At 42.3% G+C, this 22797-nt stretch overlaps 1 protein-coding gene across 1 annotated transcript in view; it reads right to left on the bottom strand.

Moving 5' to 3' along the window:
- The window catches only part of LOC132834223 (lamin-L(III)-like), a 47520-nt gene that overhangs the window by 19288 nt on the left and 5435 nt on the right, over positions 1–22797 (bottom strand). Inside the window, exons 2-6 of the mRNA XM_060852887.1 lie at positions 19565–19721; positions 19355–19480; positions 14769–14939; positions 11508–11633; positions 7569–7789 (exon numbers count right to left, since the gene is read on the bottom strand). Coding sequence (XP_060708870.1) covers positions 7569–7789; positions 11508–11633; positions 14769–14939; positions 19355–19480; positions 19565–19721 — 801 coding nt within the window. The remainder of the gene's footprint in view (positions 1–7568; positions 7790–11507; positions 11634–14768; positions 14940–19354; positions 19481–19564; positions 19722–22797) is intronic.

A 22797-nucleotide genomic window follows, 5' to 3' on the forward strand; every position in this document is an offset into this window, starting at 1 on the left:
CTATTTAATCATTGTCACATTTTCCTTATTTCCATTTAGAATCATAGAGATGTACAGCACGGAAACAGCCCCTTTGGTTATGCTCGTCCATGCTGACCAGATATCCTAACCTAATCTAGTCTCATTTGCTAGCATTTGGCCCATATCTCTCTCAAACCTTCCTATTCATATACCCATCCAGATACCTTTTTAAGTGTTACAATTGTACCAGCTTCAACGACTTCCTCTGGCAGCTCATACCATACATGTACCATCCTCTGTGTGAAAAAGTTGCCACTTAGATCCCTTTTATATCTTTCCCCTCTCACCCTAAACCTATGCCCCCACCCCCCCAACGCTAGGGAATAGACTTTGTCTATGTACCCTATCCATGCCCCTCGATTTTATAAAAACTTCTACAAGGTCACCCCACAGTCTCCAATGCTCCAGGGAAAACAGCCCCAGCCTATTGACCGTCTCCTTATATCTCAAACCCTCCAACCCTGGCAATATCCTTGTAAATCTTTTCTTAACCCTTTCAAGTTTCACAACATCCTTCCGCTAGGAAGGAGATCAGAATTGCACACAATATTGAATGGGAATTAATTTCACTTCATGCAACAGCTGATTTTGTGAATCATTTTATATTTTGATCACAACATTGCACTGATAACTCAAAATTGATTGCTGATTTACTGATTGGTGCAATTACCTACTTGTTGAATGTTTGGCATTCTTCAGCTGACAGTGTTTCTACATTGTAGGGATACAGCAATTAACCAACAGAAAAAGTATGTCATGCCTCTGTTATGTCACAAAGGTTACACCTTAATTGGACATTCTGCCTCACTTGTAATAGATATAAAGGGCTTGGATTTCACAACAGTTCAGTGTTAATTTAAATAAAAGAAAACAAATGGTCAAAAAACTCTCCATCAGTAGAAAGGCAGCATGATCCAAGTACCTGGGTTGGAGATTAGATTAGATTACTTAGATTGAAGATCCAATATGGTCCCTTTAAGTCATTCTAAATGGTCATGCATTCATAAATTCCATGTATGTCCAGAGGATCTACAGCTAAAATATGAGACTTTAAGCAATATAGGATCGGTAGAAATTTCAAATCAATTAAATACAAGAAACACAGATGCCACAGTTTGTGGCCACATTTCAATGTCGTTCCCTTGCACTGACCTCACCACACCCCCAATAACTTGTACACAACCTTGTCATTGTATGCAACTCCAGTGAGGTCCCTACCACATCTACAGCATCACAACCATTTATTTCCAACACTGCAAAACCATCCAGCTTCTGCGCTACGGAAACCCTCAACCAGACTCGAGCATTCTCCTCATTCTGGCTAACCTATCTCGATCAAGCCTCTGCAAACTTGGGGCCATTCAAACTCTGCTACATAAATCCTCAGTTGCACTAATTTCTGAATCCAACCTCTCCAGCATTAATTTAAAGACATTGATTCCCAAGTCAATAATTGGCTTGATTTTAAAAGGCTCATCCTCATTTTCATGATCTCTTTCCAACTAATGCAGCAACCACATGCTGCCTAATCCATCTCCTACTGAGACTGTTACACTGCCAATTCTGACCTCTTCAGCATTTCCAATTCCATATCTGTCAATATGGTGAATCTTCTCTGATCTGCCTCTCGAGCCAGTATATTTTTCCTTAGATGAGAGTGCCAAATTGTTCACTGTATTCTAGCTGTTGTCTGACTTGCACTTTGCTCTAATCTAAGCAAAAGCTTCTGACTTCTATGACCCCTGTGGGAGATGACACAGGGATGATAAAGGTTAAGCAAGTGGCAGATGGAACATAATGTAGGCAAATGTGAGGTTATGCAGTTTGGCAGGAAGAATAGAGAAACTGATTATTTATATGGAGAAAAAGACTGCAGGAAACCATAGAACAGGAGGGTATGGGCGTGCTCGTCCACAAATAACAAGCATCCAAAGTTCAACGAGTAACAGGGAAGACTAATGGAATATTGGCCTTTATTTCAAAGGGAGATGTAGTATAAAAGTAGGATGATTTTGCTATAAAGATACAAAGTACTAGTCAGTCAGAGATCACAGCTAGAATGCTGTGAATAGTTTTGGGCTACATGTCTATGGAAAGATACACAGACAGTGGAGACAGTCAACAGAATGTTTAGTTAACAGTTACCAGGAATGGCAGGACTGTCACTGGAGGAGAGATCGAGTAGGTGGGGTATGTACTCAGCGGAACAAAGAATGAGAGGTAGCCTTACTGAAACATACAAGATTCTTAGATGACTTGAGGGGGCAGATAATAGAAAGCTTGTTTCCCCTTGTGGGAGAGTCAGGAGCCAAAAAGGACATCATTGCAGACTAAGGGGTCACTCATTCATGAGAGAGATGAGGAGGAATTTCTTCTCTGAGGTTAGTGAGTTTGTGGAATTCTTTACTGCACAGGGCTGTTGAGGCTAAGATTTGGAGATGCTGGTGTTGGACTGAGGTGTACCAAGTTAAAAGTCACAACACCAGGTCATAGTCCAACAGGTTTAATTGGAAGCACACTAGTTTTTAGAGCGACGCTCCTTCATCAGGTGATTGTGGAGGGCTCGATCGTAACACAGAATTTAGAGCAAAGATTTGCAGTGTGATGTAACTGAAATTGTACATTGAAAAATTGATTGTCTGTTAAGCCTTTCATCTGTTAGAATACAGTGATAGTTTCACTTCTTTCATGTGGAAATCACAAAACACTTTTTAAAGTTGCATTCTCAGGTTAGCTGTTAATTACTGTAAATTCTGTGTTACGATCGAACCCTCCACTATCACCTGATGAAGGAGCGTCGTTCCGAAAGCTAGTGTGCTTCCAATTAAACCTGTTGGACTATAACCTGGTGTTGTGTAATTTTTAAGTATATTCAAGGCTGAGATAGATCTTTCATCCATCAGGCAATCAGGAGTTGTGGGGAAAAGGCAGGAAAGTGGGGTGGGATCTATCAAGTCAACAGTGATCTCATTGAACAGTGAAGCAGACTAGGTAGGCTGAGGGACCTACTACTTCTGCTCTTACATCTTCTGGTCAATAATTTAGATTTTATCGTCAGCAGAGGCAGCCCATGTGATGAAGGGACTCCTGCTATATTCTGGAAAGGGGGGGGGGGGCGGCGGGGGCTGATGATTTTGACCAAAATCGGGACGGTGTACAACTTGGTGGCTCTCGAGCACTTGTTGCCCTTCTGTTCCTAAACAAAATGGGATCACAAACATGTGAGGTGCTGTTAAAGATGGCAACTTTCCTGCTGTAAACAGCACACAATGTAGCCAACGATCAAAATGACGGTACAGGAATTAGGTGATTAAGCCATCAAATGGGATAATTTGGAGAATTGGATTGTTGTTTTGTTCGGAATAATTTTGAAACTGCATTCAAACAGCACGTGGAGAAATTTCATCAGATTCCTGACGTACCCAATAGGAGTTGGGGAGTCAGGACTGAAGCCACTTACAATAGATTTGCACATAGATAAGAAAAACCAATACACAACATGAAAATAAATGCATATCTTAATTGGGGTTTAATTATAGACCTCCTAATAGTCAGAGGGAAATTGAGAAACAAACTTGTAAGGAGATCTCAGCTATCTATAAGAATAATAGAGTGGTTTGGTGTAGAAAGTGACCTGTCAAAGAAGGATGGATTGCATCTAAATTGGAAGAGGACTAATATACTTGCAGGGAAATTTGCTAGAGCTGCTTGGGAGGGCGGGGGGGGGGGGGGGGGGGGGGGGGGGGGGTGGTGAGGGGGGTGGTGGGACCCAGGGAGATGATGAGGAAAGAGATCAGAGACTGATACAGTTGAGAACAGAAGTGAGTCAAACAGTCAGGGCAAGCAGGGACAAAGCAGAGAACAAGGCAGGACTGATAAATTAAACTGCATTTATTTCAATGCAAGAGGGAAGACAGATGAACTCAGGGCATGGTTAGGAAAAATGGAACTGGGAAATCATAGCAATTACAGAAACATGGCTCAGGGATGGACAGGACTGGCAGCTTAATGTTCCAGACACACATGCTACAGGAAGGATAGAAAAGGGAGGCAAGAAAGGAGGGGGACTGGCATTTTTGTTAAGAGATACCATTACAGCTGTACTGAGGGAGGATTTTCCCAGAAATACATCCAGGACGTTATTTGGGTGGAACTGAGGAGAAATAAGAAAGGGATGATCACATTATTGGGATTGTATTATATACCCTCTAATAGTCAGAGGGAAATTAAGAAACAAATTTGTAAGGAGATCGCAGTTATCTGTAAGAATAATAGGCTGGTTATGGTAAGGGATTATAACTTTCCAAACACAGACTGGGACTGCTATAGTGTTAAGGATTTAGATGGAGAGGAATGTGTCAAGTGTGTACAAGAGCATTTGCTGATTCAGTATGTGATGTACCTACTACAGAAGGTGCAAGACTTGACCTACTCTAGGGAAATAAGGCAGGGCAGGTGACTGAGGTGTCAGTGGGGGAGTACTTTGGGACCAGTGACCATAATTCTATTAGTTTTAAAATCATGATGGAAAAGGATAGACCAAATCTAAAAGTTGAAGTTCTAAATTGGAGAAAGGCCAATTTTGACGGTATTAGGTTACAACTTTCAAAAGCTGATTGGGGGTATATGTTCATGGAAATAGGGACGGCTGGAAAATGGGAAGCCTTCAGAAATGAGATAATGAGAATTCAGAGAAAGTATATTCCTGTCAGGGTGAAAGGGAAGGCTGGTAGGTATAGGGAATGCTGGATGACTAAAGAAATTGAAGGTTTGGTTAAGAAAAAGGAAGCATATGTCAGGTACAGACAGGATAGATCAAGTGAATCCTTAGAAGAGTATAAAGGAGTATACTTAAGAGGGAAATCAGGAGGACAAAGAGTGGACATGAGATAGCTTTGGCAAATAGAATTAAGGAGAATCCAAAGAATTTTTACAAATACATTAAAGGACAAAAGGGTAACTGGGGAGAGAATAGGGCCCCTCAAAGATCAGCAAGGTGGCCTTTGTGTGCAGCCGCAGAAAATGGAGGAGATACTAAATCAGTATTTTGCATCAGTATTTACTGTGGAAAAAGGATATGGAAGATATAGGCTGTAGGGAAATAAACGGTGACACCTTGCAAAGTGTCCATATTACAGAGGAAGTGCTGGATGTCCTGAAATGTATAAAGGTGGATAAATCCCCAGGACCTCCAACAGGTGCACCCTAGAACTTTGCGGGAAGCTAGAGAAGCAATTGCTAGGCCTCTTGCTGAGATATTTGTATCATCGATAGTCACAGGTGAGGTGCCGGAAGATTGGCTAATGTGGTGCCACTATTTAAAGAAGGGTGGCAAGGACAAGCCAGGGAACTATAGACCAGTTAGCCTGACGGTGTGGGCAAGTTTAGATTACTTAGTGTGGAAACAGGCCCTTTGGCCCAACAAGTCCACTTCGACCCTCCGAAGAGCAACCCAGCCACACCTATTCCCCTACATTTACCCCTTCACCTAACACCATGGGCAATTTAGCATGGCCAATTCACCTAACCTGCACATTTTTGTTTGGACTGTGGGAGGAACCGGAGCACCCAGAGGAAACCCACGCAGACACGGGGAGAATGTGCAAACGCCACACAGACAGTTGCCCGAGGTGGGAATTGAACCCGGGTCTCTGGCCACGTGAGGCAGCAGTGCTAACCACTGTGCCGCCCAAAGTTGTTGGAGGGAATCCTGAGGGACAGGATGTACATATATTTGGAAAGGCCAGGACTGATTAGGGATAGTCAACATGGCTTTGTGCATGGGAAATCATGTCTCTCAAACTTGATTGAATGTTTTGAAGTAACAAAGAGGATTGATGAGAGCAGAGTGGTAGATGTGATCTACATGGACTTTAGTAAGGTGTTCGACAAGGTTCCCCATGGGAGACTGGTTAGCAAGGTTAGGTCTCCTGGATTACAGGAAGAACTAGCCGTTTGGATACAGAACTGGCTCAAAGGTAGAAGACAGAGGGTGGTGGTGGAGGGTTGTTTTTCAGACTGGAGGCCTGTGACCAGTGGAGTGCCACAAGGATCGGTGCCGTGCCCTCTACTTTTTGTCATTTACATAAATGATTTGGATGAGAGCATAAGAGGTACAGTTAATAAGTTTGCAGATGACACCAAAACTGGTGATGTTGCTAACAGTGAAGAGGGTTACCTCAGATTACAACAGGATCTGGACCAGATGGGCCAATGGGCTGAGAAGTGGTGGATGGAGTTTAATTCAGATAAATGTGAGATGCTGCATTTTGGGAAAGCAAATCTTAGCAGGACTTATACTCTTAATGGTAAGGTCCTAGGGAGTGTTGCTGAACAAAGAGACCTTGGAGTGCAGGTTCATAGTTCCTTGAAAGTGGAGTTGCAGGTAGATAGGATAGTGAAGGCGGCGTTTGGTATGCTTTCCTTTATTGGTCAGTGTATGGAATACAGTAGTTGGGAGGTCATGTAGCGGCTGTACAGGACATTGGTTAGGCCACTGTTGGAATATTGTGTGCTATTCTGGTCTCCTTCCTATCGGAAAGATGTTGTGAAACTTGAAAGGGTTCAGAAAAGATTTACAAGAATATTGGCAGGATTGGAGGATTTGAGCTATAGGGAGCAGTTGAATAGGCTGGGGCTGTTTTCCCTGGAGCGGAGGCTGAGGGGTGACTTTATAGAGGTTTACAAAATTGAGGGGCATGGATAAGGTAAATAAGCAAAGTCTTTTCCCTGGGGTCGGGACGAGAGGGCATAAGTTTAGTGTGAGAGGGGAAGATGTAAAAGAGACCTCAGGGGTAATATTTTCACACAGAGGTTGGTTCGTGTATGGAATGAGCTGCCAGAGGAAGTGGAGGAGGCTGGTACAATTGCAACATTTAAAAGGCATATGAATGGGTATATGACTAGGAAGGGTTTGGAGGGATATGGGCCAGGTGCTGGCAGGTGGGACTAGATTGGGTTGGGATATCTGGTCAGCATGGACCGAGGGTCTGTTTCCATGCTGTACATCTCAATGACTCTATGACATAATAAAATATTGTACTTTTAAGGAAATTCCAGCAATGTAGATTCACATGAAGCCTGTAAAAAGCAACTGATGGTCATGCAATGCTCAACAGAAAACAACAAAACCATCGTTTTAGACAGATTTCAAAGCAATAAAATGTTACTGATATCAATTAGTGTTGTGGTCAGTCTAGAAATCAACTTCGGACCTTCAAAAAGTCCCTCCATGGGGTGTTGACACATGCTAAAGATAAGAGTACTCTGCGGTTGTGAGTAGTCACCATTTTGAAATTGGTTTCTAATGCAAAGAACATACACGTCTTTAACTCCAATGCATCTTTGCAATATACCCCCACATCACATATTGGATTCTTATGCCTAGTTAGAAAGGTACCAATGTACAGACAGGCTTAAAGTGGAGGCTTTCCACTAATCCACATTAAAAGGGAGGGGCTGATTTATTTGCAAAGTAATGAAAAAAAACATGATTTTTGAGGCCAGAACAGAGCCAGTAAACAAAGGACCACATACAAAGAGCTCACCTTCGCTCCTCTCCCTCCAGCATCTTCCTATAAGCATTTATTTCCATGTCCAAAGGCAATTTCAAACCCAAACATTCACCTAATTCCTCCATCTGAACCTGCAATTTCTCACGAATTTCAGCAACTTCTTGCTCCTTGAGCGCCAGCTGATGCTGGCTAACTGTCTTCTCACGATCTAATGCTTTCTCCAAATCCTGATTCTTAGCGCTCAGAGTAGAAATCTGTGAGAGAAAAAAATTGAAGAATGAAGGAGGGACACTTTCTTAAAAAAAGTTAGTCTGCAAGAACAAAGTTCCTCTTCAACCAGAGTTCCTGAGCCCCCAAATAAGTTGTCAGAAAATAAGTTACAGTAATTGACAAAAGAAACAAACAATAAAGAAAAAAATTATTGCACAGTAACCATTAATATCTGGAATGCATTTTCAAAATGGAGAATTTGGCCATTTGGCTCATTGAGTCCACACTGACCCTCCAAAGAGCATCCCTTCCAGACCCCCTTCCTCTCCACTCTTCGGAGGGTCAGTGTGGACTGGTTGGGCCAAAGGGCCTGTTTCCACACTGTAGGGGATCTAATCTACCCTTATAACCATGGCTAATCAACCTAACCTACACAACCCCTCGATACTATGGGCAATTTAGGATGGTCAATCCATCTAATCCTATTAGTGGTGGAGAAAGGTCCAATCACAGCATTCGAAGAGGAATTAAAGCTACTCTTATTAAGAGGAAGAACTGTCAAGGTAATGGTGAAAAGCTGGAAGAGTGGCACTGAGTTAGCTGCTCATTTGGAGAGCCAGTGTTGAAATCATGGGCTGGATAGCTTCCTTTTGTGTTATACCAATTTTGTGAAGAATACGTCGAAGCAAAAGTCATTCTAATTAGACCCTAACACTTGGCCAATAACCTGACATGACAACTTTACCTGCGTAAATGCAGTGGTTTTGGGCAATACATATGCATTTTATATGTGAGAATGAGGCTGTGAAAGAACTTTACATATCTTCTAAAATCATTGAAGGAGTAACTCTATTCTAACATGAACAATCTTGCATCAATTTATTATAGAAACAGTTTAAAAATAAAATCACTGACATCATCCCCTTTGAATTCACAACTGGAAATAGAACACTACTTCATTTTCCCCATCAGCAACAAGCAAAAGATAAATTAGCCGACAAAGCAGTGCAATAGTAGTGGTGAGAAAACCAAAAAACAAAATTCTGAGGGACAGAATTAATTTCCACTTGGAGGATTATTCAAGGATAGTCAGCCTGACTTTGTACAGTATGACCTCCCCTTGACTATTTCATAATGTGTGTAACTATGCATGTAAATGAGGGTAGTGCAGTTGAGATAACCTGTATGAACTTCAGCAAGGCTGTTGTGAAGGTCTTGCATTGCAAACTGGTTAGGAAGCTAAGTGCCCATGGGATACAGGGCAATTTGGCAAACTAGATCCAAAACTAGCTGAATGGCAGGAAGCAGAGGATGATGAGTGTTTTAGTCACTGCAGGCCTGTTCCATGGCAGACTGCAGGGCTCATAGAATCACTGCAGTTGGAAGCAGGCCATTCAGCACATTGATCCTCCAAGGAGTTTCCCATCCAACCCAAACCCCTACCCTATCCCTGGAACCCCACATTAACCATGGCAAATCCACCTAGCCTACACATCCCTGGACATGATGGTCAATTTAGCATAGCCAATCCACCTAACATGTACATCTTTGGATTGTGGAGAAAACCACAGCACCTGGCAGAAACCCACAGACACAGGGAAAATACATAAACTCCACGCAAACAGGATGGAATTGAACCAAGATCCATGGCGCTGTGAGGCAGCAGTGCTTGAATTAGATTAGATTAGATTACTTACAGTGTGGAAACAGGCCCTTCGGCCCAACAAGTCCACACCGACCCGCCGAAGCGCAACCCACCCATACCCCTACATTTACCCCTTACGCCCTAAATTGCTAATAATTGAGTCACCAGTGCTGTTCAGTGCTAGTTCCTTACTGTTTGTACTGTATATTAATGATTATACCTCAATGTTGATGTCTCAATTATCACATTAAAAAATTTGGTGATGTGACAAATAGCAAGGAGGAAAGCCTATAGGATGACACAGATGAGCTGAACAATGACAAACAGAATTTAATCGTGAAAAGTATGTGCTGATGCATTTGGGAGGATAACAAGGTGAGGAAATATACTTGGGTTCTACTATTCAAAATATGTGAGGGAAACAAAGGGACCATGTTGGGATGCCCAAAGATCAGAAGAAAAAAAATGAGCATTGCAGATGTGGAGAGCTTATGCCCGAAACATTGACTCTCCTGCTCCTCTGATGCTGCCTGATCAGCTGTGCTTTTCCAGCACCACACTCTGACTCTCACTCCCATAGATCCTGGAAGGCAACAGGGCAGGTAGATAAAGGTGGTTAAGATGGCATATGGGATAATTACCTTTATTAGTCAAGGCCACAAATACCGAGGAGATCATGATAGATTGTATGTAATGTTAGTTAGGTCATGGTTGGAGTACACCTCACTAAAAGGAAGGTAAGATTGCACTAGAGGGCGAAGAGGATATTCACCAGGATGTAGTCTGAACTATGAAGAGAGATTAAACATGCTGGATTGTATTACTTAGAGCAGAGAAAGCTGAGAGGATTACTAACTGAAATGCACAGAGTTAGGAGAGGCGCAGACAGGAAGTGTGTTTTCCCCGTAGTAAATAACCAGTTCCAGAGGCAAGGTACAGGAGGTTGAGAGGGAATTTGAGGAAAATGTGCAGCGGCCATCTGGAATCCACAGCATAAAAATCTGGTAGAGGCAGGAACCTCAAGATTTTTAAAAGGATGAGCAATTGAAACACCATAGCAAACCAGACTTTGGGCCAAGGGCTGGAAAGGGGAATTACAACAGATAGGTGCTTGATAACAGGCAACAGCACAATGCAACAGAGGGTCTCTTTCCATGCTGTAAAATTTCAATGACTATCTATGACACTGTGACATAAGCTAAACCAGACTTACAGGCACTCGAAAGAGGAAGGGGTTTGAAAAGATCATTCGCCTTTTGTTACTGTCAGTTCTTTCATTCCTCCCCATGCCGTGGAGAAAATTCTTTGGTTATCTTTAGAATGCTTGACGGGAACCTCAATGTAAGCCTTTGGAATCAATCCATGCTTAGGGTCACCTTGCTTCACCATGCTGACACGGAGCTGGGCTGTTATGTAGCAGCCTCCCAAAGTACTTATAGATCAACAAAGATTGACCAGATCGAAGTCAAGAGCTCAAGTTTGGTTAAAAATTACTTGACAGATTGGTTGCCAGTTGACACAACTGATTAGAGCAAATGTGTTAATTGGTTTTCTTTCCCTGACAGCCTGTTTTAAACCTTCTAATGGGCTACTAGACAGTTGTGACCCCCCAGATGAGAACTCCTGGACAACATCAACTTTAATGGCACACTTCACTAAAATAACAGAAACATCATAACCCTTAGCCAACATTATATACATAGACAATTAGAGCAGTTGTTTCTTACAAATAGAAGGTAATGATGCATATTTGAGATAGTTGCCACAACTAACCCAAGTGCAGACTAAAGAAACAATTTAAGCAACAATTAATGAACCAGAAAGCAATGCATTGAAGGGTGGCAGAAGCAACTTTAATATTAATGGTCAGAAAGAAACTGAAGGTAGACTGTTTATTTAAAAAAGGAGAAACTTTGCAGGAATATGGGGAAGAGCAGGGGCGTTAAACTAACAGGAGAGCGGTTACCAAAAAGCAGACATAGGCACAGTGGGTGAAATGGCTTCTTTCCATTCCATATGATTCTATAGCCACAACTTTTGAGCAAAGATTCTCCCTCCAGCAGCTTTGTTTTCAAAGATGTCAAGTAACCAATCTATGGAATAAAGTGAGATTTTACCTTATTGCGACATTGAAGAAGCTCTGATGTTATATCGTCTATCCTCATTTTTGCTTCTGCCAATTCTTCCTTTGCAGCTTTAGCAAATTCATTGCTTTTTGCAGCAGCCAGCTGGGCATTCTTGAGCTGTAACACAAGGGGCAGAGGGACAGAGGGAGGCAGATATCATGGTACTGAGAAAACCAGGCATTTATTACAACGAACTGCTATGTACAAGCGTTCCATTGCTTGGACAGTGCTCAGCAATTTCAGAGAACAGTGAAGAGTCAACTACTGTAGGTTTGGAGTCACTTGTAGCTGTACCTCCTACGTTCACATCCAAACGACAAAAAGCAGTGGAGTCAACACCCATCTTTGTGGTACACCATTGGTCATAGACCTCCACTTTGAAAAGCATCCTTGGAGGGTCATGAAACTGCATGACACCAAAATTTTGAAGCAAGAGACAGAGTGATATCAACGTACAACATAGAAACAATCCCTTTGGTCCAGTTTGTCCACACAGACCAGATATCCTAAATTAGAGTTGAGAGTGTGGTACTGGAAAAGACCTGCTCCTCGGATGCTGCCTGACCGGCCGTGCTTTTCCAGCACCACACAACTCTAATCTCCAGTATCTGCAGTCCTAGCTATCCTAAATTAATCTAGTCCCATTTGTCAGTATTTGGCCCATATCCCTCTGAACCCTTCCTATTCATAGTCACCCAGATGCCTCTTAATGTTATATTTGTACCAGCCTCCTCTACATCCTCTGGCAGCTCATTCCTTACACGCACCACTGTGAAAATGTTGCCCCTTAGGTCCCATTTATATCTTTCCCCTCTCACCTTAACCTTATGGCCTCTAGTTTTAGAGGCCCCGAACATAGGAAAAGACTTGGGACGGACTGTGAAGTTGAAAACAATAATTACATATGCAAATGTATAAACATTGACAATGGAAAAATAAGCATGGGAGGAAATGTATTAGAATGTAAGGATCCTAATAGGTTAGTACAGAGGAGTGCCTGAAGCATGATCATGTCAGACAGACTTGATAGAGGATCAGCTTCAGATCTCGAAGGAGTAAATCCTACTAACTGGGTCTTCCTCATAGACATCCTGATGGAGACCATGACGCATATCTAGCGGAGTATCCTATAATCAACATTATGCAGTTTAAGACAATAGACTCTCCTCATTTGGCTACCTTTTGGTTTTCATCTCCCACAATAGATCCATACCAGGAAGAGGATTGTGACTGTGAATCTGACAGCTCAAATGATATGCAATGGCATGGGGAGGATTCATATTACAACAACTATAAACATCAATTACTCCACATCCAAATGAAATAGCAGTGTTAAAGAATTCCAGAGATTCACTCCCTCAAAGAAGGGACCCGATGCATTTAAATTACAAAAAACTCATATGAAAGAGCTGAACGTAAAATTTGTTTTAATGCTGTTTTTTGGGACAACAGGTACTTACGCACAGATACAAGAGATATGGATGTGCCTTTATAGCCTACCTATCCTTAGCTGGAGATGGGAAACCACAGAGAGGTAGGAGGGGTAGCACAGTGGGGAGTTGGTGAGAAAAAAAAAAGATGAGGTCATTTACTCCTGACTGTGGCATCCATTCAGCTGGTTACCCACCCATCCATAAGGTTGGCCTTGCTTTGTATTAACTGATGGCCCACCGTTCCATGTAACTGAGATTGCTGACCACATTTTACCCTCATTGAGTTTTGTTCTGATATTTACTTAGACCAGTTACTAAATTATAAAAGGATTGTAAAGATTCTTCCTTTACAGTTTGTGCAAGTAACGTTTGTAGTAAATCTCATCTCATTTCAATGATTTCCTGTTTCTCTAGCCACTCACAAATAGGTTCACTCTGGTGATATAACTTTCATTTGGCTGAGCTCCATCGCAGAATCAGACTGCAGCATGACCTCTCCTCTCAAACTAGCGAGTCAAAGTGCACCTCCCTCTCAGCTGACCTGAACAACTGATCCCAAAGAAGCACATCATTTTTTTTTAAGCAACCTCTCGCCACATAGTGCAGAGACTCCTGTATGATCATAATTGGACCAGGTGGTGGTCATTTGGTCCATCAAGCCAGTCTCCCATTGATATCACAGCTGGACAGATGCTAGTTAATCCACTTTCTGCCTGCTCCCCAGTGCCCTCTACCAAATCAGTCGATCAGGCTAAATCAATAATCCAGCTACCACAGGAGTTTTCATTCTTATGCATCACCATAAACCCTTCATATAAACAGTGCTCCCGAGTTCTCGTTCTCCCAGCATCCACTGCTCTCAAGCTCCCTTAGAATCTCATGTATCAATAGGATCACCTCTCATTCTTCTGAATTCCAATGCATACAAGTCCACCCTGCTTAACATTTGCTCACAAGGCAACCCCTTCATCCCAGTGAACACACTCAGGCCTACTTTCAAAGCAAACATATTGCCTACCTTAAGGACGGGGGTCCCAAACTGTACACAGTATTCCTGATGTGGACTCACCATTGCACCTACTTTTATACTCCATCTTCCTTTCAACAAAGGCTACTTTTCTTCTGCCTTCCAAATTACCTGCTGTGCCAGCATGTTAATTTTCTGTGGCTCTAGTACAAGGCCACTTGTCTGTCCAAAACTTAGTTAAAATTAATGTAAAAATTAAATTACGAGCCCTTTTTTGTCATCAAGCCAGCTCAGGATCTCCAGAGTGGGGAAAACAAGCTAATCTACAGTGGGTAAATATTTAGCAGAAGCTACTGAATACTGTATGAGAACGACTTATCCATTAGTTTACAATCAAAGGTAGCTATTTTGTCCAAATCTATTTGCATACTTTTTGTTCTGAGCTCAGCTCTATCTGCCAAGTGGGAAAGAGCATACTTAATGTTTAAAGGTTAATTTGTCAGAATCGAGTATAAACATATCAACTCATTTGAAAGGAAACTCCCCTAAATACACACACACTTATCGCAGTTTATTTTGACATATTTTGCATAATTACTTGCACGCTACATGACTCAAACTCACAGCACAGTGGCTATAAATCAGCAACTCACTCAGTTATCACCCTTATATTCTTAAATGCAATAATGACTGTTTAAGAAATGCCGGCATATCGCAAGAATGAAAATGGTATCGACTTTTGCTTCATCATACAATTATCTCATTTTCTCTAAGTAATAGCATCATAGAAAAAATAAGACCAATATTGAGAGCTAGAATATTTCACAGAACGTTTCAGACAGTAAATGTTACCTTGGCATCAAAGTTCCCTTCCAGTTGCTCCTTGTACTGTTTAATCTGTTCATATTGATCATGCCTTAGCTGCTGAAGTGCCTCAGCGAGTTTGCTCCCACATTCCTTTTGACTACCAGCCTCGATTTCTTTGAGTTTAATTTCATAATGCCTCTTGATTCCCATGATTTCCTGTGTGAATAAACGTTAACGCAGTTTCAAAAAAAAAAGACAACTCAAATATTTCCAAATATGCAGAACATTAAGAACTGTACAAGGAACTGTCCAAAGTAACAGGAAAATCTTCTGTTCTGTAAGGTTTTGATTAGTTTTAACCAATTTCCAGAATTTTCTACTACAAATGGAGCATGCTGGCACATGATATTGGATCACCAATGCCAGGAACCATGGGATAGGAGATGCCAATTACATTGTCCACTGTACTGAATTGCCATATTTTAAAGCAATAAAGAAAATTAGCTGCACATATCTATTATTTTGCTGGCAGAAGGATTGATATGTAGGGAGTAGGGATGAACACAGTTTATTGACAGAAAATAAAAGTGCTTCTTGGAATGCTTACTTATCAGAGAAGTGAACAAAATAAAAGCCTTGATAATGGCATTCAAATTTCATTCTTTCAACATTTAGGACTGAGATGAGGTGAAATTTCTTCACCCATAGAGTGGTTAAGCCAGTGCAAGATCCTCTAACACAGAAAGCAGTTGGGACTGTTTTCCTGAATGAGTTTGATATAGTTCTTAGGGCTAAAGTGATCAAAGGGTTTGGGGAGAAAGCAGAAACAGGGGCCAGAGTTGGATGATCAGCCATATTCATATTGATGGCAGGGCAGGCTCGGAGGGCCAAATAGCCTATTCCTGCTCCTATTCATCTGTGTTTCTATGTTCAACTCAACTACCTCAAATAGGGAAAACAAGAGTTGGTTGGCAAGTAAATGTGAATAGTGACCTCAACATTAAGTAGAAATATCAAGTAGTATTCAACACCCTACTCCGCGTGGGGAAGTGGAGGGGTAGGAGCCTTGCTGCCTAGGAGACTCTGCCCTGATGAAGTCTGCGGTGGGAACTGGGTTCTTAAGAGCCTCACCTGCTACCGTTGGTATTCACATAGCAACGAGTGGAGGTCATAAGCAAACCCAGCAGGGCTTCTTTTGGGTGCCTCCATGGCATCTTTCACCTTCCTTCTGTGTCCATGAGGCAGGTTAACCCTAGACCTTAGGCAGGTGCATTAACAATGAAGACCTCAGTGTTGGCAGATCTTAGCAGGTGGAGCTGCCACTCAGGATCCTTGACCCAGAGTTGAGCCAACACTGCCCCATTAAGAACTCAACACTAAGGCTGTCTTCTCATACAATGACGTACTGGCCTCAAACCCCCATCACCTACATTAAATCCCTCCAACCTCTGCCTTGTCAAATCATTTCATAATATTAATGGGCTCAATCAGATCCCTCTCAGTGCAGAACTCCATTTTAGTCATTGCTTTCCCTCGCTGTTACATTTTGGAGGCTGTTTCACCATTACACAGCAATTTATTCTTTTACAAAGTTGACAGCATTGGCTCATTCTTTTTAAATAGAGGTATTTTGTTGTTGTTTGTAGTCCTGAGTTCTGTCCAGGAATACATGTTACATTTACTTTGCAAGCTTAGGATTGAATCTTCTAGGTTTTTGGCAAGGTGTGATCTGTATGGAGTACTGCAGAATAATTTCAGCCACACAGCTGATTGAGTCTTTTTATTGTATCTTTTGCATTTCATTGCATCAAATGGTATTTCAGTCCTCGTGGCAAGACTCGCATCGAATTCCCTGCCTGTCTTACCTGCTGCTCAGACCAGCAACCCTTGCAGTTATGCCAACTCCTGTAGCCCACTGCACAGTGGCAGACCTGCTGCCATCTGCAAGCTGTGCTGATTGGCTGTGGAAAGAGTGAGGAGAGATGGAGAAAGGAGTGTGTGGGGGGTGGGTGTGTGGAAGGAGGCTGGCATCTCACTTCTCCAAGAGGGTCCTGCACAGTCCTTGTGTATGGGGCAGCAGAGAGGAGTACTCTTCTTGGAGGCTGCGCCATGCCATTCTAGTCAGGGATGACCACCCAGGTCAGTGCCATCTCCAGGGGTCAGGAGGAGTGGAAACAGTGCAGGAAGGTGGCCAGTAATCATCTTCCCTCTGCCAGGGATCTGCACTCTGGTACCTCATACATATCTGTGCCACACTACCCATCTCTCAATGTTTACCCTCTGATAAAACACCTTCCCTCACTTGCTCTCATCATCCCCTCCTCTCCTATACAAGTAACACCCACACACCCTTGTGCTGCCTCCTATCTCCTTCAGGATCCATTACATAGCTTTGTTCAACGTACACCCCCAACACCTGTGTCACTCATTTCTACTTTACACATTAGACGTGAAAGTGCACATACAGGAGAAGACATCCTGTGACATGGCACAGTGACATTGGACAGATGGCAGAGTGCCAGATTTCTGTGCCCTCACTCCCTCAGAGTGAAGGATACTCACCCTTGCAGGAAAAGGCAGGGCTGTTCCTGGGGGGCTACGGAGACATCTATGCCCCAAATTAATTGAATTGAATCAGGTTCGTCATGTACTCATGAGTACAGTGAAGTGTTAACAAGTTGCCACTTACAGCACCATCAGAATAACTGTCCTTCCACAATAGTACAATAAATCAAATTTTTTAAAAAAATGAAAACAAAAACAAGAGAAATTAGACCATTCGCAGCTCTGGGATAGAGGACTCGACCACCCTGCACCCAATGGAATCTCAGACTGGATACCCATGATAGCGAAGCAAAGCTACTGGCAGTCACAAATGTTGAAGCTGTCAGCAAGAAGACTTGTCATCTCCCTGCACCAGTCATGTTAACAAGACATCAGGCTAACCATGACTAACCAGCAGCTGCAATGCCTTCTGTCTCTTGTGTTTTACAGGTTCACTCACCCACCTAAGGATCAGCCCATCTCCTATAAAGGGACTTTCTCAACCTCCCCAAATGATGATCCCTCCAATGCATCCTCATGATTTTAAAAATTGCTTCCTAGACTTCTCAGTAGGATACACAGTGAGTTTCACGACAGCTCTGCAGATGGGTGAGTAAGAGATGCCCCAGGCCATTAACACTGAGCACTGTTGGAGACCAGGCGCCTGCTCAAATTCTGGGAGATGACCCAGTAGTCTCGGTCAGGAGGGACATTGTGCAGATGCACAATAGCAGAACCTACGTCAATGCAACCAATCCCTTGATGCTCGGCTTGTCATCACTAAGACTCTGCAGCCAAGCTTGTGGCCATCAGTCTGCCTCCAAAGCCGAGTTGGCAACTGCTCTGAGACAGGCCCAGCAATTTCACCAAGTGGTATTGTTTTCTTTAAACTACTTTTTCTTTCCTCTCTGGGATATATGAGGAAGTAAACTTTATTTCATTTTTCTATATATTACATATTTTCATCACCATCTGTTTCTCTGTCATCAGCATTCAGCTGTTCAAAACATCTAGTGAAGCCCTTATCTCGAAGAGGTTTCCAGTGCCTGGCATTGCTAGTTGGATTCTTAATATCCCATGTAACCCTCTATGGTGAAAAAGATATCCATGCCAAATTAGAATCTAATTGCAATATCCAATAAGTTGGATCATATGTAATATAGAAGATAATTCAGCAGAAACAGTAAAATTGCTTAAAGGAGTGGCACAGTGGCTCAGTGGTTAGCACTGCTGCCTCACAGCACCAGGGATCCAGGTTCGATTCCAACATCAGGCAACTGTCGGTGTGGAGGTTGCACATTCTCCCCGTGTCTGCATGGGTTTTCTCCAGGTGCTCCGGTTTCCTCCCACAATTCAAAGATGTGCAGGTCACGTGAATTGGCCATGCTAAGTTGCCCATAGTGTTAGGTGCATTAGAGGAAAATGGGTCTGGGTGGGTTACTCTTCAGAGGGTCGGTGTGGACTGGTTGGGCCAAAGGGCCAATTTCCTCACTGCAGGGAATCTAATCAAAGGGACGCAGTGATGAGGCTTGGTGGAGAGAGGGTGGGAAATGCATGACCAAGAGCAATGATGAAGGGTTTATGCCCGAAACGTCGAATTTCCTAATCCTTGGATGCTGCCTAACCTGCTGTGCTTTAACCAGCAACACATTTTCAACTGTGATCTCCAGCATCTGCAGACCTCATTTTTTACCACTTGGAAAGGAGTCTATTTTAAAAAGGTACACAAGATGAGTCAGAGCATTATTTGTAAGTTTTACTTGTGCTTTCCCTGGGATGGCCACAGTTTTGTCATCAGGCATTCAGTAGCATTAGCCTGCACAAAACAGCCATGTGTCACTGGGAAAGACCCACCTGGTGAAAAAAAATCTTAATGTTCACTTTTGTACTGGTTTTGTATGTCTAATATAAAATGGACATAAACGAAATCTGGATATCATATTCCCATAACATAAATGAGGGGGGAGACTCTAGCTAACTAAGCTACTCTAGGAATTTAGTTCCACATCGAGGTCTTTAAACACAGTGATTAATGCAGGTTCATTCTGTCAGGGAATGGAACACGGTTGTATCTCAAAGATGCTTACCTTCTCACGTAAGCTTTTCTGAAAATCCAGCTTTTCCTGCAATGTCCGTGCTCTGTGCGCCAAGTCCCAGTTTTGTAACTTTTCATCTTGGAGCTGTGCTTTAGCGTCGCTGGCAATTGACTTAACCTAAAGGAAAATGAAGCGGAGAACACCATTATTTTGTTTTTGAGGTTGGGTGGGGGGGAATGTTGCTGACAGTGCCATGCTTACGTTTGTGAGCTCAGCTTTGACTTCGGTGAGCTCATTCTCCAAGGTTGCATTCTCGCTTAGCGTTGTCGCCAGTTGAACTTCTTTGGACTTCAGGCAAGTTTCCAAAACAGTCACTCGGGCCAAAGCACCTTTCAACTCGAATTCCTTTTTCCCATTTCTGAAGGAATATTAAAAAAAAATGGTTAATTGTTCAATTGATTTTCACTTCAATTAGGATTTCCCTGATTGGTTCTAAACTTTGCATCAGAAGCAACTTCCTGCTTTTAGTTGGATTTACGCCAGGTGGGGAAAAGGGAGAAGGCAAATAAAGAAATAAAACTCACTTTTTTTAAAAAAAACAAAGAAACACAGATATTTCCACCATCTCCCTAGGGATTATGTATTTGAATACTGCAATGTCGTTTATGTACATTAGTTCTGAATTTTTACCCCTCCAAATATTCTTGGTATCTACTACTCAGGGCAAGACTGAGTAGTTTACCCAGGTCCGGTTCATTTAGAATCCCATCAACAGTCACGATGGGCAATTTGCAACCTTGCTTTTCCAGACAGAAAGTGATCAAAAAGAAAAATTACCTGACCCATACTCCCATCCATTACTTCGGTTTCTTTGTTGACTGGGTGGCTGGTTTATGATTACGTGAGAAGGTTCAATTCCAGCACCAGTTGAGGCTCCCATGAAGGACTCTCCTCCCCTCTCTGAGGGTATCGTGACCCTCAGACTAAACCACCAGTCATCTCTCTCTGTAATGACAGAGCAGCCTTATGGTCTTTGGCAACTTTACCTTTTATTCCAGGGTTTTACAATTTTTGGGAAAATGAAGCTGTGTTTTTGGGAAGCTGTGCTATACCCTATCCACTCAATAGCTGTTATACCCTCCTACTGCATTGTGACAGTCAGGACTGTACTTTGAATACAGTCAAACAAGTACTCCATAAAAAGTCAGGTTTACCCCTCAGTTTTGAACTCTTACTCGGTGCCATCTGATACCTTCTGCTCATTGCTACTGCATGTTAACATGTTTAACATATCAATGCCATTATACCACATGAAAAACACAAATGTGATTCAAAAAGATATGCAAGATGCTTTTATTGAGAAGTTCAGCAATTCGCATTGATGCTCAGACAAATGTAATTCATCTGAAAACAAATGTTTAACACAGCAGCTAGATCAAGAGATCATTTCTATTACCTTTCCAGCAAAGATACTTGAAAGCATCCATACTGATGAAACACCACTTGAAATTGTGGTGCATGTTAACCAACTAGAGACCGGAGGAAATAGTGGGTTTGCTTGGGGAGCTGTACAATGCAGGTCACAGAACTATCAGAGCATAGGAGGAGGTCATGTTTCCCACATGCTTCCCCCAGTTCTATTACCAAGTGTCAATCACCTGCCTTTCCCCCATATACCTGTACACTTCTTTTCAAATAATCATTCACGCTCCTCTTGAATGCCTCAATTGAACCTACTTCCACCACATTTTCAGGTAGTGTGTCCCACATCTCAACTACTTGCTTAGTGAAAACATTTTCAGTCAGGTCACTTCAAATCTACTTCCTCTCAGTCATTTATCTTTGACAAGCAGGAACAGCTTGTTTCCACCTACTAAACCGAACCCACTGGATCTTAAAAACCTCCATCAAATTTCCCCTCAGCCTTCTTTTCGCCAAGGAGAACAGTCCTAATTCCTTCAATTAGATCTCATAACTGAAGGTTCTCATTCCTGGAAAGAATCTTGCAAATTACTTTTATACCTTCTCCAACGCATTTGTATCTCTCCTATAATATCATGCTCACAACTGTACACAATACTCCAGCTAAAAGTCTAACAAATGATTTGCACCAGTTCAGCATCAATTCCAGCGCTAGTACTCTATTAAAGCAGAGACCATTGCATGTTTTCTTACCTGCCATTTCCACCTTCAAAAGATATGTTCACATAACATACACACTTCCACCTGTTCCTGCACCCTCTTCAGAATTGGAACCCCTATTTTATATTGCCTTTCAAAGTACTTCTGACCAAAGTGGATCACCTCATACTTCTCAGCATTAAGCCCTATCTGCCCACTAACCATCCAAGCAACCAACTTATCAATGTCCTTGTTCATCATTTGCAGTGGATTTAAATATGTTTTATAGCAATCAGTCATAAAAGGTGACAAAATCCCATTAGCAACTGTAACTTGAAGTTGGCAAACCCAGTACATGTTGAGATTTGGAAGTTCATAAACAGGTTAATAGTATGATGTCCACTTGCAATTGCTGTCAACTCCCCAACATCATCAATTGCCAAATCCTTATTTATACTCGAAACTGCCTATGGAGGTTGTGCTGACAGTTATAGATTAGGAGATATTTAATTGTGTCAGGTTGGACCTTTGGCACTTAATACAATATGCCTTCCCAAATCAGGCACTCACCTGAACAGCAATCTGGTGCTGCAAGTTGGTGGCCAATCTCTTTCTCAATGTTGGATCCCTTGATCAGCCACTGTCTGATTTCGAGTGAATGACTCCCCATACTCCCCAATGCAACAGAGGGCCACAAGCAAGGAGTAGCTTGGAGTTTCCAGCATGGTGAATGCTTAGGCCTGGATCAATATTAGCAGTGTCAAGATGAAGCCTATAAATGGGACACCAATTCTTCAAATCAAAAGTTTCAATTCACAGGGAGGCAGAAAGCCCATGCACGAACCTTGCTGCTCAAATATGGAGACAGAATCAGGGAGGAAGTAGGGTCCAAGTCACCCTCCTGCCTGATCAAATACCCTCACAAACTCTCTTCAGTGAAGGGCATTAGATTCCACACACTACCTAAAAAAGGAAGTGCTGCAACAATACCCGAGACAGGATAATGTGAATACAATGTGGCACGTACACCCTGCATCAAGAAATAGGGAGGAATATTTGTTTTTAAAAAACATCAGCGGAGCACCACACAGACTTAATTCAGTTTGCAGAATTGGTTACTACTGATTAACAAATGAGATAAAGCCAGAAAATTAAAAAATGAAAGTTAGAGGATGACCATAAAACACAGTGGTGATATCTTCAGCTTAAGCAATACAATAAATGGCTAATCAGCTCTGGTGTCACAACTTGGTCATGAGAGGGAAGTACTTTTGGGCTTTTTTTGTAGGCGGATATCTCATCTTTCGAAGTCTGCAGCCAACTGAACAGATGACAGTAACTGCACCATAAACATTGATAATTAAAGTGACTTT

This window comes from Hemiscyllium ocellatum, chromosome 39, assembly GCF_020745735.1.
Source record: "Hemiscyllium ocellatum isolate sHemOce1 chromosome 39, sHemOce1.pat.X.cur, whole genome shotgun sequence".
Lineage (NCBI taxonomy): Eukaryota > Metazoa > Chordata > Chondrichthyes > Orectolobiformes > Hemiscylliidae > Hemiscyllium > Hemiscyllium ocellatum.